The sequence below is a fragment of the Festucalex cinctus genome, chromosome 3 (genome assembly GCF_051991245.1).
Source record: "Festucalex cinctus isolate MCC-2025b chromosome 3, RoL_Fcin_1.0, whole genome shotgun sequence".
Lineage (NCBI taxonomy): Eukaryota > Metazoa > Chordata > Actinopteri > Syngnathiformes > Syngnathidae > Festucalex > Festucalex cinctus.
The window spans coordinates 24,331,097-24,348,568 of record NC_135413.1 but is presented as its reverse complement, the minus strand read 5'-3'; the positions used below and the strand labels follow the sequence as shown (position 1 = coordinate 24,348,568).

General features: G+C 38.9%; 2 protein-coding genes and 1 non-coding gene across 6 annotated transcripts in view; all 3 read right to left on the bottom strand.

The window, feature by feature from the left end:
- Positions 1-5,571, bottom strand: part of frmd5a (FERM domain containing 5a) — a 57,928-nt gene extending 52,357 nt beyond the window's left edge. For 3 of the 4 annotated variants that reach the window (XM_077516943.1, XM_077516946.1, XM_077516945.1), the window contains exon 1: positions 5,204-5,571. In XM_077516943.1, the coding sequence (XP_077373069.1) occupies positions 5,204-5,305 (102 nt within the window). In that variant the 5' untranslated portion in view covers positions 5,306-5,571. The remainder of the gene's footprint in view (positions 1-5,203) is intronic. The other variant, XM_077516948.1, reaches the window with a different exon arrangement.
- Positions 5,572-6,128: 557 nt separating this feature from the next.
- On the bottom strand, positions 6,129-6,200 carry trnah-gug (transfer RNA histidin (anticodon GUG)). The gene has a single exon. It is a non-coding gene; the product is annotated as a tRNA-His (tRNA).
- A 951-nt stretch (positions 6,201-7,151) lies between these two features.
- Positions 7,152-17,031, bottom strand: malt3 (MALT paracaspase 3). The gene is made up of 15 exons (XM_077516938.1): positions 16,945-17,031; positions 16,665-16,754; positions 16,427-16,575; positions 15,331-15,469; positions 15,026-15,198; positions 14,767-14,863; positions 14,349-14,384; positions 14,029-14,232; positions 12,179-12,356; positions 11,384-11,458; positions 11,168-11,295; positions 9,369-9,518; positions 8,357-8,511; positions 7,761-7,877; positions 7,152-7,654 (listed from the first exon to the last, which is right to left on the bottom strand). The coding sequence occupies exons 1-15, from the start codon at positions 16,949-16,951 to the stop codon at positions 7,322-7,324; spliced, it is 2,031 nt and encodes a 676-aa protein (XP_077373064.1). The 5' UTR covers positions 16,952-17,031; the 3' UTR covers positions 7,152-7,321.
- Between the last annotated feature and the right edge of the window lie 441 nt (positions 17,032-17,472).

Here is a 17,472-nt window from a genome sequence, read left to right as displayed (position 1 = left end):
TCATCACAGTTTTTTTCAAATGGGGGGAAGTGAGAACAAGTAAACTGCCAGCAAGAATCAGAGACCGAAGTAAAAAGGCCTCTCCAAAGTCAACCAATCCTCTCAGGGATAAGCAAAGATTTTCTCCCGTGTCTGTGGCGACCGTCTTTCCCACTTTCTTTGTGAATCTTCCTCCCACACCAATTTCAGAATAGGGTTTGAACTCTTCTAGTGCAGGCACAGACACTTTAAGACCAACAGTAAAACCCCTTTGATACCAGCTGTGAGACGTCGCTTTTAAAGAACAATTATTGGCAAACTTGGGATTAACTACAAAATAAACACAGCGCCACACTATAATATTGGAGCGCTGCATTTTGCACAGGAGCATCTAAATGTCATTTTCATGTATTTCTGACCTGACAAAAAAGTCTCAGTCTGACTCCCTGCTGTAACAATGCATTAAAATCACAGTAGAAGAGGCCCAAGGGCAAAAAAGAAGGTTCTGGGCTCATCTGTCAACCTGCATCCGGATGACAGCTGCAACGAAAGGGCTTGTGGAATGATGAGATCTCACTTTTGCCTTTCATTAAAGGTGACGTTTTTCTTGTTGTTCTTTACAAATTAAAATAGTTTGTTGTATTCGCTCCCACACTACTCTAAACGTGACATTCTGATTAATATGGTGTTTATGGAATATGAGTTAAGCAGAAAAAAATCCACCAATTTTTATCAATTTGAGGGGTAGGCCATTTTGCCAATTGCTGTCGACTGAAAAAGACATCACAGGTGCCGTGGATCAGATAACGACCAATCATGTCTTACGGTTCAGGGAATAACCAATCACGGCTCAGCTTCAGAAAACAGGTGAGTCATGATTGGTCGTTACCTGAGCCCTGAGCAACTGGGATGTCATTTTCATTTTCAGTTAAAATCAAGTGGCAAAATGGCTGCAACTAAATTGTAACAAACTAAATGTGTTGTGTGTTCTGGTGTTGCCATTTCTGTTTAGCACTCTTATGCCCGACTGTTAGTAAATGCGACACAGGTCTCGCGGGAGGGGAGGAACATTACGTGCGGATTGGTTGCGTGTGTCTTTGGCTTTTATTGCTAGCCCCTCGTTGTTGTATTCTGTTTTCCGACGGCGGCTCGGCTAACGGTAGCCGTTTGTTAAAATGGTGACATCCCAACCAATGTTTGCTGGTGGCGTTCTTGCAAGACGTTTCAATATTGTAAAGAACATTTTTGGGTTGACTTTGCATCTATCCATCCATTTTCTTGACCGCTTATTCCTCACAAGGGTCTCGGGGGGGTGCTGGAGCCTATCCCAGCTGGCTCTGGGCAGCAGGCGGGGTACACCCTGGACTGGTTGTCAGCTAATCGCAGAGGGTTGACTTTCCTTTTAAAGTTAAATTAAATTATTGCACAATAGCTGCTTCTTCTTTTAAATTATCTGCCTTGTGATGCCTACTATTTTTTTAATTTTCTGTGGAAGATATTGTATACAGGACTGTCTCATGAAATTAGAATATTGTGATAAAGTCCATTATTTTCTGTAATGCAATTAAATAAGCAAAAATCCCATACATTCTGGATTCGTTACAAATCAACTGAAATATTGCAAGCCTTTTATTGTTTTAATATTGCTGATTATGGCTTTTTTTTTTTTTTTTACTTGGTCTTAGGAAATATTCTAATATTTTGAGATAGGATATTTGGCTGAAAATGCCATAATCAGCCATATTAAAACAATAAAAGGCTTGCAATATTTCAGTTAATTTGTAATGAATCCAGAATGTATGGCATTTTTGCTTATTTAATTGCATTACAGAAAATAATGGACTTTATCACAATATTCTAATTTTCTGAGACAGTCCTGTATGTATTGGAGGCTATTAACTCATTCACTCCCAAAGCCGTATTTATACGTTTTTTAGGTTTTTGTTTGCTAGAGTTTTTGTATGAAGGCTTTGATGCAGTTTCTGAAGTGGAAGCTGAAAGCGATGGTAATTATTACAAAAAAAAAAGTGTGCTTCATCTGTTCCATAATTTATTTATTTTTTGTAATAACTACTATCACTTTAAGCGACCACTTCAGGTCAGAAACTGCATCAATGCCTTCATACAAAAACTCTAGCAAACAAAAACCTAAAAAAACATATAAATACGTCTTTGGGAGTGAATGAGTTAAACTGCAGGTGTACCTCATGTCATGGCCAGTGAGTATATGACCAAAATAGTTCAAAAGAAATGGAAGACACGAGCCTTCACTTGGAAATAGTAGCCTCTTGAGATATCCTAGGTGGCAAACTTCAGTTTTGAACACAGCCCTTCACTTAGCGCCCGCTTTGAGCTGAAGAGCCCCAGCAAGAGCTTTCTCCTCTTTCACTCCACTCCCATCCTTTCTTAACGCATGTTGACGTCAGCCGGCCTGACCACGCGACTCCACCGCAAACAGAACACCTGCTGGCCTCACTGTCCGTATCTGGCTCGCCTCACAGCGCACAAACAGAGGTCTGCTTACAACACTGACACCCAGCCACCATCTTACAGTATCTGTTTCACACCTTCTCATGGGACAAAAAAAGAAAAGAAAAAGAAGAGCCTGTTGATGACAATGGATATAAGGAAGAATCTGGAAGGTCTTATGAATGTTTCATTGTTCTACAAGACAGGTTAATGTTGCCTTGGCAAACCTTTAATGTGTCTAGTCAGCAAAGTCTCTGGAGATGTTTTTTTTACACCTCTTTTAATCCTTAACTGCAGCATCCACCAAGAACAAGAAATTGTTTTGTAATTGATGTGACAAGTTCTTTTTCCCGTACTTGGGAGGATGCGAGTCTGAACAAAAGTGTGGCATCATCAAAGCTTGCAGTGGATGGACAGTAGCTACAAAAAAAGACATTATCCAGCAGTCCTCTTTACAGGTGTGTGACTTAAATGAATGTAGACTACTCATCACATTGAGGGGAATGCTATGGATATGGAAATGGGATACCTTGTATGTATTATTAACGATCCCGACTGCGTAAGAATCAGCAGTAACAGACATCATGTCAGCTGAGGTGTTTCTAGTCATTTTTCTGCCTTTCAAGGGACAATCTACAAGTACCATCACTTTTGGACAACAACCATTTAATGTTGGTACCTTTTCCATGGTCAGAAAAGCCAGGCATGTTTCCAAAATAGACACTGAAGAGCACAAGCCCTGTGATAACCTATTGTAGATCAAAAGGTATTGATATGGTAGATTATAAGAGTGATAAAAAGCGACTGTGATTGATCCGGCTGAGATAATAATTAGACACCAGTGTAACTGTCAGTAAATGAACCACCAAAATAAATAAATAAAGAGTCAAGTGTACAAAAGTAGGATACTAAACTGTCAGAAATAGGTCAACAGTAAAAGTCCCTCAGAGTACATAATGTACCCCACAGGTCATTTCATCGGTCCAAAAAGGTATAAGCATTTTCCTCACTCAACGTCTTCTTCACTCACTCAGACAAATTCACTGGTCCGTGTTTACTGTATCTATAAAACATTCAAGACCCTATCCTATTTTCGCCCTCTGCTCACCACGCATACCAGAACCCAGTTTTACTAACCTCTTCGTCCGCACTACTTTTGGGATGGATCTTATTTTCAATTTTCTGCCCTGAGCGACTAGAACACTCGACAACAAATAATAAAACTCATCATGGACGTTCATCTGAAAATCATGATTGCAAAGTTAGTATTGCATCACTGTACATGATCACTAGGGATGTAACGATAAGCACGATATCGTGATATTAAAACTGCCACAATATCGTCGCCATGTTCACGATATTTAAATGCAACACATCTGTTCAAAAAGTCAGGTTGATTTCCATTTGTGCAGTTTTAGCACCCTCTGGTGGCTAGTTTTTTAGTGCAATTTAATTTTCATTAGGGATGTTTTGTCCCTTCTATGTTTAAAATCTACACTAATTGTCAGATGAAGGGGAATGGAATACGCCTGTGCAAGTCAATATGTGGAGGAACTCAATGTGTGCGTGCATTAACAACATAACATAATAATAACATAATAATAATGAAACATAATAATAACATAACATTGATGTTATGTACAAAAGCACAATATTGTGCTTTTTTTTGTATAAGCTTTTTTTTTTTTTTTTTTTTTTTTTTTTTTTACAATATTGTGACTTTTTTTAAATATCGCCAACCTCCCCACAATATCGTGATAATTATCGTATTGTGAGTTTCATATCGTGATAATATCATATCGCGACGTTTGGATATCGTTACATCCCCAAATCACTGCACCTGTTTTTAGGCTGCTCTGTACCTTTTATTCAATTAATATAACTTTTTTTGCAATCTGTTCACAATTGCCTCACCTGGATAAATAAAAATATGTGTCAAGTCAACAAAACAATACTTTGGAGGGTACCACGCCACCTGGTGTGGTCAAAAGCACTTTCCAGTCATTGATCAAAACTGACAATAATGCAAAGGGCTACAGGTGACTACTGTCTGCAATAACATACCCAGTAGGACATTTTACAGCTTCAAAACAGTACATGCATTGTATACACCTGAGAGACAATTAATACAATGCACCCCCAAAATGTGCAAAACAATGTTTACGGAGGCAGCCGACGCTAAAATATCCCAAAAGATGTATCACTAGACTCACACGAACTAAGAGTCAAGTGTCAAAGGTACAAATGTAGGTAGGTTACTGCACTGTTAGAAATAGATCAATACAGTAGGAGTCCCTCAGTGTATATTCTACAGTAATGCACCCCATGAGGGATTTCACTAATCCAAAACGTCAAATGTCATTATTGCTATTATAAAAGCCAACTCTAACATAAGGCAAATTGGGTTCAGACAATCTGTCAGAGGTTTGACTGTTTTAAGTGTCAAGGGTCCAAAGCAGGAGGATATAGTGATAGGATATAGTGACAAGACATTGTAAAGCTACAAAGATGTTGTTGTTTTTTCTACACCATCTCAGAGCTGACAGCAAATCTGGCCTGCAGCTGATGTGTTTTGACAATAGTGGGTCACTGGGGGTAAACGCATCACCCGAAATTAGCGTTATGTTGTCTGAAATGACAAAACCGAGAGCACACTTGGGGTCAGCTTCTCGCCAGAGAGCAGTGGAGGAGGCATGCGAGGTAGAATGCCAGTCAGCTCGACCACAACCGCACAATGGCCCGACAGGTGACTCACCTGAATGGTGCACGTATATTCCGAGTCGTCCAGCAGCCGGACGGTGCAGCTGTATTCCCGCTCGAGATTCCTGACGCTGCCACTCACGAATCGGCTCAACATCTTCACTGTGCGTCTCAGCCGGGAACAATAAAGTCAGCACAAACGGCGGCGTGCCAGTGAACGTCACAACGACCACACTCCCGGGTCCCCTAAACGGCCCGCAGCCGCGCGTCGAGTCGCGGAGCTTTGCACCATCGCGGTCCCGACAGGTTGGCGTTGTTTACACTACGTCGTACCGCGGTAAGGTCGGAACAATCCCAGGATGCCTGCACCCACACGCAGCGACGCTCTGCTGTGTGCGTCTGATGTCGGATTCCCCCCCACAACCTCTCCATTCACATTCATTGCTGCCACTTGAGCGAGCGGGCGGGCCCCAATGAAATCTGACGTCAAAGTGAACCAACCGAAGGGCGAAGCGTTTTTCTCATCCACTTTAATGTTCACATTTGGTTCCCGCTTACCTCCCATTCCAGAGAAGATTTTCACAAGTGTGCTCATTTTTTGGTGCGATTAACCCTGGCTGCAAAAGAGGCAAAATTCAATATTCAGATTTATAGCTAATGCTAATTCATAGTATTAAAAGACTGGCAAGTGGAATTTAAGTTCGAAATGTCGGTTTAATTGTTGTTTTCAATATTTTATCTCCACGTCAACTCATGAAGACAATTTTATGTAGTGCACTGCCCCCTGCAGGAGAGATGACGTCGATGCATTACAAAAAAAAAAGAAAAACAACAAATCTCGCTTATTTTATTTGTTCTTTGTTTTGTTTTGTTTTGTTTTTTTACAAAGGAACCACGAAGCATCAAGAAATGTGTCAATAACATTACCCTGGACTATTTAAAATATTAGAACGACTAAAATTAAAAAAAAATATCCCGCTTGCCGTGACCCGGATTCGAACCGGGGTTGCTGCGGCCACAACGCAGAGTACTAACCTCTATACGATCACGGCGAGCTACTCGGGACTGACTGCAAACCGGCTCCTTGTTGTTTATATATTGTATGATCGTTCGATGGCGCCACTCGTGATTTTAAAATGAACTACAACGTATTTCAATGACGACGACGACGACGACGAACAACACGTGTTCCCACAAGTCTAAAGCTATGCAAAGAAAGCAATTTAGGCCGCAACCATTATATTAATTCTTTCACTATCAGCCATTTTAGAAAATTTCAAAATTTTCAATACCCACGCGAAATTACGTTCAATAATTATATATAAGCTGAATTTACCAAATGACAGAATAGAATAGAATAGAATAGAATAGAATCCTTATTTCCCTGTCCCGTTCTTTTATAATTGACAGTAGAAAAATGTAGGTTTGCCAAAATACAGCCATTGCTCCCATGGACTCTGAAACTGTGTTTATTTCCTATAAAATGGGGCAATGATGTCAACTACCGGTGGTTGGGCATCAGTAAAGTTGTTTCCAAGTTTGACATTTACAGTGGAACATCATCAGATTCTTCCCATCTATCCCCACTCTGAAAAATTATAATTGACAAGTATACTTGTCACTGGGAGTGAATGAGTTAATAGCAATTATTATTCGACCCTGGCTAAACTAAACAAAGAATTTCAAAGACAATGATTTCATTAAGTGCCATAATTTAAGCTCTATTATGACCATAACACAAACCTGCCTTGCTGTTTAGGTTCTAGGGAGAACCCAAGCAGATACACTTACAGTACACTGAAATACAGAAAATTAGTTGGATAAATAATTGCCTTTATTAGGTACATATCCGTGACTAGCCAGCTTGCCACTTAAAAAAAAAAAATCAATGAACAATACCAATTTATATTAAACCATTACATAGCGATTGGTTGGCAACCAGTTCAGGGTGTACTCCGCCTACTGCCCGAAGCCAGCCTGGGATAGGCTCCAGCATCCCCCCCCCCCCCCCGACCCTTGTGAGGGGCAAGCGGTTCAGAAAATGGATGGATGGACAATACATAGCAAAAGAGTAGTAAATATTGATGTTTTTCAGTGTTGAATGATTGGAAGCTATTTACATATGATACAAAAAAATGCATTCATTCATCATCATTCATGAAGTCTTCAACTATTAAGTTGAACTTGTGAAGTCTTGTAGCTCATTCTCATCATTCTCCTCAGGTTCGTTACACCTGAAGGGCGGCGCTTGAGCACCACACTCGGCCTTCCTGGTAAAGGGTTGACATGGACCTGCCTGAGTCTGTTTCAGTGGTTTCCTGTCGTGTGAAATGTTGCCCATACTCGTTTGTTGGACTTGTTTCCTTTGCGATGTGTTTTGAATTGTCTCGTTCAACTTGCAGGATGCCACCAAAGGTTTTCCGATGTCCACCTGTTGGCTCTCTGTGAGCCGCTGCCTGCTCTCTTTGTGAGTATAGTGTAGATCAATCCTGATGACCAGTGTTTCCTAACAAAGGGCACACAGAATACAAAATTATAAAATATTTGTATTTTTTTTTTAAACCTATTTTCCCCCTCTCTTTAAATTACCTAACAGTGACAAGGACACATACCGTAAGCTTTTGAAGTCCACACACTCGCAGAGTACAGTCTGGATTATCAGCATTGTCGAATAGTATGGAGTCCATCGCCTCAAACCTTCCAGGCCCAGAAAAGATTTCTTGCATTGGCTACAAAACAAGTAATTAATCATCAGCATATTTTTTCAGTACTGTAACTCAGTTCCCAAATATTATACACAGCCACTAGATGTCAGTATAGGCCACTAAAACATCTTTTAGTGGGCTATAAAAGTAACATTCTCACACTGCGTTGTAAAATGAAACTTATTCATGTGGTTTTGGCGGAGGCGGAAACTCGATGTCTATATATGGGTATGACTTCCTCATACTTGTGAAACTTGGATGAGTGGTCACTGTGACAGCGTCAATGGTGAGCAACGTAGAATTTTAATGCTGATAAAACTTGGCGTCACACCATAACTAAAACACTAAAAATGAACCTTTTTTTTTCCATTTGTAATTTTTTACTAAACTGTGTTTTCCCTATAAGTTTTTATCTTAAAGTGATTTAGTAGTCGTGGTTTTAGAGGTGGTTTCGCAGATTGGTTCATAGCACAGTATGAGGTGCGGCGGCAAAGAATATTTACAGGTATGCTACTCAGCGTCATGGTGCAGTTGTCCGTTTTGGGGCCTGTCGTCTTTATAACTCCAAAAGCCACCAAGACGTTCGAGAACAAAGCTGAGAAGCTGACTTCCACTTCTACCCCACAAAGGAACATTAGCCGCTTCTTCTTTGGTAGCTCTGAAAACATAACAACATAAAATAAGTTTAATAAAACAGTGTTTAACTCATTCACTGCCAATGACGACTATAGACGTCAAAATCCAAGCAAACAGCCAGTTTTAATTTTGAAAAAAAAAATTAAAAAAAAATATTTAAAATTAAAATTTTAATAAAAAAAAATAATTTAGTTTTAGTCATAGTCTTCTGACTAAATTTAATTAAAGCCTTAGTCATAACTCAGTCACCTGATTGTATTTTAGTTTTAATCCAACTTTAGTCAACAAAAATAAAGAGCAATTTTAGTCGACTAAAATTGGGCTTTTGGAGGCCGAGACCCAGTATGTGGTCTCAGTAAGACCAAGACCGATCGCAAGAACGTCAACGCCCGTGTTGTAGGGTAACAGGAATCCGTTCTACGCACAATGGTAGCACTTAGCAATGAAATTGTTGTCATCGTCGTTATTCATAACAACAATGATTAATAACTATGAATGAAAACAATGAATAACTAAAACTTCAATTCAAATATCTTGTCAAAATTTGCACTGGCTGTTTGCTTGGATTTTTGACGTCTATAGTCGGCAGTGAATGAGTTAATTAAGACAATCTTCAAGCCAGGCATCAGCATAATGATTAACATATGATGGATAAAGGGTCAGTATATTTGAGGAACTTATGAGATGTCATGTCGCAAAGAGCTTCCATTCACATAACAGAAATGAACACCAAACAAAGGGGAACCAATTAACAACATGCTATAGTGTAGGAGGTGTGACCAACAACGTTACTGCTCTCACGAAAGATGAAATTGAATCAGGGATGATATTCCTAATTTAATGTCTAAAAAACAAAAAAAACAAAAAACAGCGACGCACCATTTGCTTGCCGCCAGCAAAAATCCCTCAGGTGTAGCTCTCTTGTGTGGCCGGCTGTCTGAACCGGATCAGCAAGCGACCGAGGTTCCTTTAGGGTGTGCTTGATTTCCACAGCCTGCTTGCCTGTGACCAGAGGGTCTCGGCCCAAATCTAATGGAACGAAAGAGAAACCAGGGTCAGTGTCTGGTCACAATTCTTTCATTATAAAATATTCTCCGAATCTGAAGATTGGTACAATGCATAAGCCCATTCAAGCCTGACTTAAAGTCATATTTGAATCAAAGTCAATTTCAGTTCTGATTGAATATCAACAGTGTTATGAGTCAATCATTAGCACTGGTTTTCAGTCAATCAACTTAGTACAGTGCAAGTTGGAATTTAAAACACCCAAACATTAACCACAACAGCTCCAATCTACTTCAGCAGATGTAACTGCCTTGGTTACCCCATAGCTGGGAGTGAGGTTTAGAAATATTCATGGGATGCACATGGTTGATTTTGAGGAACTTAGGAAAATTTGCTGAGGTGACTGAGTGGACACACAACTTTTAAGGTGAAATATGCAGCAGATGAGTGGGCAGAAATGAGGAAGGAAAAAAAGAACACAGAATAGCAAGACGAGGATCAAGTTGACTTGATGCTCCACCTCCAGCAATTAGTCTTGTAAAAAACTAATTATTTCCTTATTATTTGGAAGATAATCTTACACAGTCACAATCTCATTTTTTTTATTAGCCTGCTTGCAATAATAATAATAATAATAATAATAATAATTTAATTACTAAGTAAAAAAAATATATAACTATTGCAGATGTAATAAAATCAGTGACCAAACATCTCATTAATACAATCAGCCTGGCCAGCTTGAAATAATAATAATAATAATTATTATTATTATTAAATAAATAACTCCATTGCAGATGTAATAAAATCAGTCACCAAACATCTCATTAATTCAATTGCCCTGGCCAAGATGATCACAAATCACATAAATAGTAGTATTGTCTAATTTATGCTTATTAATTTGAACTTGAAATCTTTTAAAAATGTGTGAGGAAATACTTAGAGGGATTCTTTACTTATTTAGCCATTTTTGACAGTTAAACGTGAATATTTTGCCGATAATAAATTTGATATTTTCATTATTTTTCATGTACAATTAGTACCTTTAAAAACACATTTTGCAGGTTGCTGTCAACTGAAAATGACATCATAAGGGCTCAGGTAACCAATCACAGCTCAGCTTGTGAATGTCACATGGCAAAATCTAGAAAACAGGTGAGCTGTGATTGGTTACCTGAGCCCTTATGATGTCATTTTCAGTCGACAGCAAGTTGCAAAATGTGTTTTTCAAGGTATAATTGTGAAAAATAACTAAAGTATAAAAATTAATTATAGACAAAATAATAACTTTAAATTGCTTTAATGGGCTAAATAAGTGAAGTCCCTTTAAAAACTGGCACATTATGCTGTCAGCAGGGTGCCCTGTCCAGCCAGTCACAGCTGATTTGCGAGTGAACTCATGAGAGCAAAGGAGAGCCGTGCGAGGGTCCAAAAAGCCAAGCAGCTGTCTTGTGCTGCGCAGCGCTCAGGTTTCTTGCTCCTCTCGAGCCGACAGTGTGAATTTCCAAAGAATGAGGTCGCATGTTAAAAGTATCTTCAAAAATGACGTTACCAGCCAATGCTCAGAAAGAAGTGATCATTTTCAGATCTACTGTATTTACCCTGCATCCAAGTAACCTCGCGGCTGTGAAATTCATTTTTAAGAGCATTTTAGATGCTTTCTTGGACGTACTCACCCTCAGACACCCTCTCTAAGACATGTGTGACTTTTTCCGCCTGAAGGATGTGCTTGTTCAAGTATTTGGTGAAGATTCCTGTGCTTTTCCCTCCATCTTGGACTTCAAAAGCCTCCGCATCTTCACACCTGCATTCAGAAAATGTGCCTATAATGGTTTAATGACCATAGTGATTTGATTTATTAGGAAAATATTTCAAATAAGAAATGTACATACGTGCCATAGCCATACACGGTATTTCCCTTCGGCTGCTGTGGCATGATGGCTGATGGTATTCCCTGCTGGTTGTACCTTCAAGAAAAGCACAATGTACTAGTGATAGACCGATATGGCTTTTTCAAGGCCGATACTGATACCGATTATTAGTAGTCAAGGAGAACGATAACCGATATTTCAAGCCGATATTTATTTGCTGTAGAAGAGAAAATATTAGTGTAAAAATTAAAAAGTACTTTTTCTTTTCAATTTTAAACGATATTGGCAGCTTTGTTTAAAAATTATATTTAAAAAAAATTGCAGGGAGTTTCAACATTTCTTTTTTTTTTTTTTAATTCTTAAAAATAAAACATGTAGGGAATTCCCAGTGTCAGCATCCTTATTTATAAAGTGGAAATTGAAATAGATCCATAAATGAAAAGTTCCTGTATTTCACTGTGCAAAAAAATGAACGCAAACGTAGCAAATTTGGGGTTTTCATCAGGATTCATAAAAAGTTTCAAAAGATTTTTGCAGAAGGTGAACAAATTGTCAGAATGTGTTCAAAATACCCGCTTTATTGGCTTTCAGATTGGTCAAAAGGCCGATACCGATATTTGTCAAACTGCCAAATATCGGCACCGATAATCGGCCCGGCCGATAAGCGGTCTATCCCTACAATGTACCTCACAAATGCTCATAACATGTAAGTAATAAAAAATATTTGATGATTTCACTTTTTTTCCCCATAAATGTAGTCCCAACCTGATCACATTCAAATATAAATAAAAAGAGAGATCCATCTACGAAAGTTACCATTTGCGGCAGGTATCCAGTAGGATAACATTCAGCGCGGTGCCTCGTTCCTGCATTGCCAGCATGATCCGTTGCACGCACATGCAGTTTTTCGGTCGGTAGGGTTGTGGTGCATCCACAGGCACCAAGTAATTCCTCCCAGCACACTCGTACCCATGGCCCGCGTAGTAGAAAAGGCCTGTCAAGGGTGATGAAGTATAGATTGCGCAATTTCAGCGTTAAGTGTGAACATGTGGTTGATATGAAGAGACGGTGGGCATTTCAGAAAAGTGAGACAGAGATAAACAAATGGCAGTCATCTGGGCTATATGTCCTCTTACAATTACATCAGCTATTTTGTTGTGAAACCGATATGAGAATGACATGCAAAACCAAAAATAGCCAGTACTTCTGCCTGTGAGCAATACGTATTTCTACGAAGACACACATTAGCCATGACGTGTTATGGTGTCAGATTACAGTGCAGCTTGTTTATTATTCAGATACAGTAAACACCTGCTATATAATGGGGGGGGGGAAAAACTACGTAATTGACACCCTCAAAATATGTTTTGAATCAAAATCCTTGTGCAGCTTAAATCAGCACTTTTCAGGAAACCCCCAAAACAGGATGTTTGTTCAACCATTAACATTGCATCATTAAAGAGAGTAAGCTGTTTGACACTTTTGATTGGTAAATAATGTGTATATTGTATAATAATAATAATAATAATAATAATAATAACATAGGAGGTTCTACCCCGAATGCTAGTGAATGCAGTATTCTATTATATATTTATGAAATAATAACTATATTTATGATAACAAAACACAATATTTTCCATCTTAAAAACATCCATCCATCTATCTATCCATCCATCCATCCATCCATTTTCTTAACCGCTTGCTCCTCACAAGGGTCGCGGTGGTGCTGGAGCCTATCCCAGCTGGCTTCGGGCAGTAGGCGGGTACACCCTGAACTGGTTGCCAGCCAATCGCGGCATCTTAAAACATTACCATTAAAAATAAATCACTTACAGATTATTTGATTTTGGGGGGTACACATGTATATTAGGGATGTAACGATAATGGCAACATCCTAATATTGTGATATTAAAACTGCCACAATATCGTCATCGTCATGTTCACGATATTTAAAAGCTGCACATCTGTTAAAAAAAAAAGTCAGGTTGATTTCCATTTGTACAGTTCTAGCACCCTCTGTTGGTTAGTTTTTTAGTGCAGTCTAAGTTTCATTAGGGATGTTTTGGCCTTTCTATGTTTAAAATCACTAATTGTCAGATGAAGGGGACTGTAATATGCTTGTGAAGTGAGTTAATATGTGGAGGAAATCGATCTGGGCTTGCATTAGGTGAGTAAGTAACTCAATGTTAAGTGTTTTTAGATTGGAGATAGTTAATATGTATTGCTGTTATGTACAAAAGCACAATATTGTTCTTTTTTTGTATGAGCTCAATTTTTTTTACAATCTTGTGACCGTTTTAAATATACACAATATTGTGATAATTATCGTATCGTCAGCTTCATATCATGATAATATCGTATTGATATTTGGATATCGTTACATTCCTAATGTATATGCACATGTGGCAAAAACTCTTCAGGAAAAAAAACTTCCACTTACAACCCTGTAATTCAAATACTGTATTTGTCCCTCAGTCGAGATGCATCATTTCAACATACTTCCTTAACACAATTACTACTTTCCTATTGGCCTTGTGGCATTTTAGACCACTGCATTATAGATAAACTGAGTTTTTCAGCAAATAATGTAACTGAGGGTAAGTTACATCCACCGGGGGAAAAAATTAATACTGTATGTGAAATTGCAAACGTCTAACGGTACTTACCATAAACTCCTCTGTCTAGGAGGTCAAAAAACTTGTTTACAGCAGCCTGCATCTCCTCTTTGGTAAGATCCAGCAAGGACACCACTCGGAATCCCAGCTGCTGCAGGAGGTTGGCGAGCTCGTGTACGTCCATGACTGGGGCCATCAAGCCAGGGTGGTTAGAGTAATTCAAGTTCCCGATAAGTAAGGCGACTTTGTCGACGGCTGAAACACATAATCAAAATAGATTTATTTTCATTTATTCGAAAAATACAAAAGCAAAAATTGTTCCCCGGTAGAACAACAGTATGGACTGAAAATGAAATTCTCTGAAAATGTACCTTTGGTTGCTGATAGAGGAAGTTGATCATTTTGAACTGAATGGAAACAACAGAAAACCATTTTTTTTTTAAAGCAGTGAATGATTTTGTCATGAAGGCTTGCATAAGGTGTTGTAATTTATTTGTGATGCACGCTCGATACTGCAAAAAAACGGCAAAAGTGAGTAGTTTCACTTTACAGCTCAGACACAATACCATTTGGATTCTAACAACTTCCCTTTTACTCTGTAGAAATGGGGAAAGTACCTTCAGCATAATGGAAACTAAAATGCTGAGTTTTAATTCAGTGGGATGACATGAATGTGAAATAAATGCCAATTTTTTTAAGATAGCATTTCACATGAAACTAAGGAAGTTGAGAGAAAAGAACAGGAATGTTTGTCTTTTCTGGGGGTGATAAGTTTCATCTGCGACTTACCGACGTCAACTTCAACAGGTTCGCTCCATATTTCTTCCAACACGTTCGACACTGAGCACAAGTATGCTCCTTTATGTTTGGCCTCGGCATGCTCAATCTACAAGTACAACAATAGCTCATTCATCGGCCTGCACGTGACTACTGCTCATCAAATATCAGGCTACATATTAACAGACCTTCCGTAATGAATAACATGCTTAGCGAGGTATCGTGTAAACAAATACCTATAATATTAGCCCTTGCCAAACATCCTTCTTACCTGCAGTGTGTCAGTAGTGTTTTCTAGTTCATGTCCATTTCTGTACCACTGGTAGCGTGGGGCAGGGTTGCCAAAGGCAGTGCAGCGGAGAGTAATTTTTCCACAGAGTTGGACTGTCTGGGGTTTCGGGTTGATGGCGATGTGGGGCTCCCCCTGCCAATGCAGCGGCAAACCTGACATTGTCGGGAAAAGAATGAAACCCACAAGAGTATGATTGAAAAACCCACGTGACAAACTTCATGATATGCAAAACCACAGAGGTGAAGCACGTTGTGGATCAGTTTGGAATATGTGGCCATTCATACCTGATGCATCGATGTCCAGCACCTTCACTTTAACCCAATCACTGAAAACCCAGTTCGAAAAGTTATCATTCACCCGGCACACGTAGCATTGAGTTTTAATGGCATCGATTGTCAGATTTTGCTGAGTTCCCCCATACACCTTTAAAGAGGGAAAAAAAACATGCATTAAGAAATTGAAAATAGATATTTTAATTTTCACTATACAGCTGCAAAGTGATTCTCGAAACATGAACAATCAGGATTGGACAGAATTTCATACACACAGAATGATGCAATGTGCCATTAGCCTCTTTTAACCAAAGATTCACCAAATCTGCCATATTTGCCGTAAAGAAGACCTGCCATTTATCCGCCTTTGTCTTCGACAAAGAACACACCAAAGTGGGATATTGTTGCAAAAACGTGTGTCGCATAATTATGTTGAAAAATGAAAACTTGTTCAAAATACCAACAACATATTCAAACAGGCTATACATTTTACAAAGACACTAATTTCATTTTGCCAGAATTGTAGCTGCTTTTTCTTCACCCTAATAAAAAGAAAGATTTTTACACATCTTGTTCAAATTTGCGATAATTTTAGCGACAATAGCTACATTACACAACGATAGGCTAAAGCACTCTCGTGACACCCGTGAGGATAAGCGATTCAGATGTTTGGATGGATAAAAATGACATTAGACAATAAATAACCTGACATGTTTTTGCCATTACAGAACCCATCAACACTATACAAAAACCCCATATGACATCACGCAACTGTGCCACAAAAATCATTTGGAGTGGACAAAACAATAATCACCGGCGATGCTGATTATTAAGTGTATTAATCTGTGCAGATCACTACAGGTGCAATGGTTGTTAAACCTGCCTGTTCTGAAAATCAAATGTGCAATGAAATCACTTTGGACAGATTAGAAATCTCACAATTTAACGTCAACAAACAGGATAAGATACAAAATGAAGAGATTGACTGTTTTTAATAGATTAAAACAACTTAATCTAATATTTACATATTAGAAATGTAAATCAGTGCATCTGATAGTGTTTAGGTCTTGCTAGTTGTGACGGTCTACCATTAGTGGCTCCCACATACCTCGTAGATATCACCATCATCACCACCACCACCACCAACAGTGAACCACTGGTATTTGAGGATGCCTGCAGCCTCAGCCCGGACACTCAGGGTCACCTTGTAGTTCACAGGGACACACATACAGACAGGCTGGCGCTCTATGACGATGTCTGAAACAAGGCAAGAAATCCATCTCATTCGTCAAGAAAAACGTGTGACCGCAAATCACATTTGATGTCATTATGGCGCAGCAACACACCTCCGATCATCATTTGACGGGGATGGAAAAAGCTATCAATGCATTGCCTTGTTTTTGTCGGCGATATGTTCCCTTGAGGTGCAGCGTTAACTGTAATGAAGAAAGTCAGTTTGTTGAAAGAAAAAAAAAGCGCTCTAAGTTCTAACCAACGACAGAAGTACAAAATGTTAAGCCATCCATGTTCTTTCCGTGCTTTAGCGGCACTGACGAGAGTTTTTAAAAATCATTTTCGTTTTCTATTTTTATAGAGTAACAAAGGTAATTGTGTTTGGGTGCATACCTGCCATCAGCGCTGCACCAGTAGCTGCCAGAGACTGTTTCTCTTATCACGACTTCATAACTTTAAAATCTTTGCTAAACCCTCCCCTCTTTCCCGGAACAAGACTATACCGTAAAGCCTGATATAAAGACGCAATACATTGACTATTAAACCACGTGTTTGTGATTAGTTGATGCTAAATGATTGTTTTAAGCTTAAGTGGCCGACCTACAAATACACATCAACAGTAAAAGGAACCAACTTTAAAAATGCTTCTACAAGAAAAAGCATTAGGAGCAAGGTTTTTTGTATGACGGTAAAAAACAAAAAAAACAATGGCGTTCATTTCCAGGCGTCAGGCGCTCCTCAAATAACAATAAAGCTGTAATGTTGGATGTTTTATTACTTGGATATACTCACAATTTGTTGGCAGGGATATAAAAAAAAAAAAAAACAATAATGTGGCCAGATTGTAAAATTGATGAATGTGTGTCCCATTTACAGCCTTCCACTACACTAATGTAATCAGCAACAATACCTTACTGTTTT

Excerpts from the sequence above, each read along its gene's own strand:
- malt3 (XM_077516938.1), bottom strand. Across the intron at positions 11,459-12,178 it reads CTGGATACCTGCCGCAAATG|GTACAACCAGCAGGGAATAC; the intron begins GTAACTTTCGTA and ends CTTTTCTTGAAG. Across the intron at positions 9,519-11,167 it reads CTTAGAGAGGGTGTCTGAGG|ATTTGGGCCGAGACCCTCTG; the intron begins GTGAGTACGTCC and ends TCGTTCCATTAG.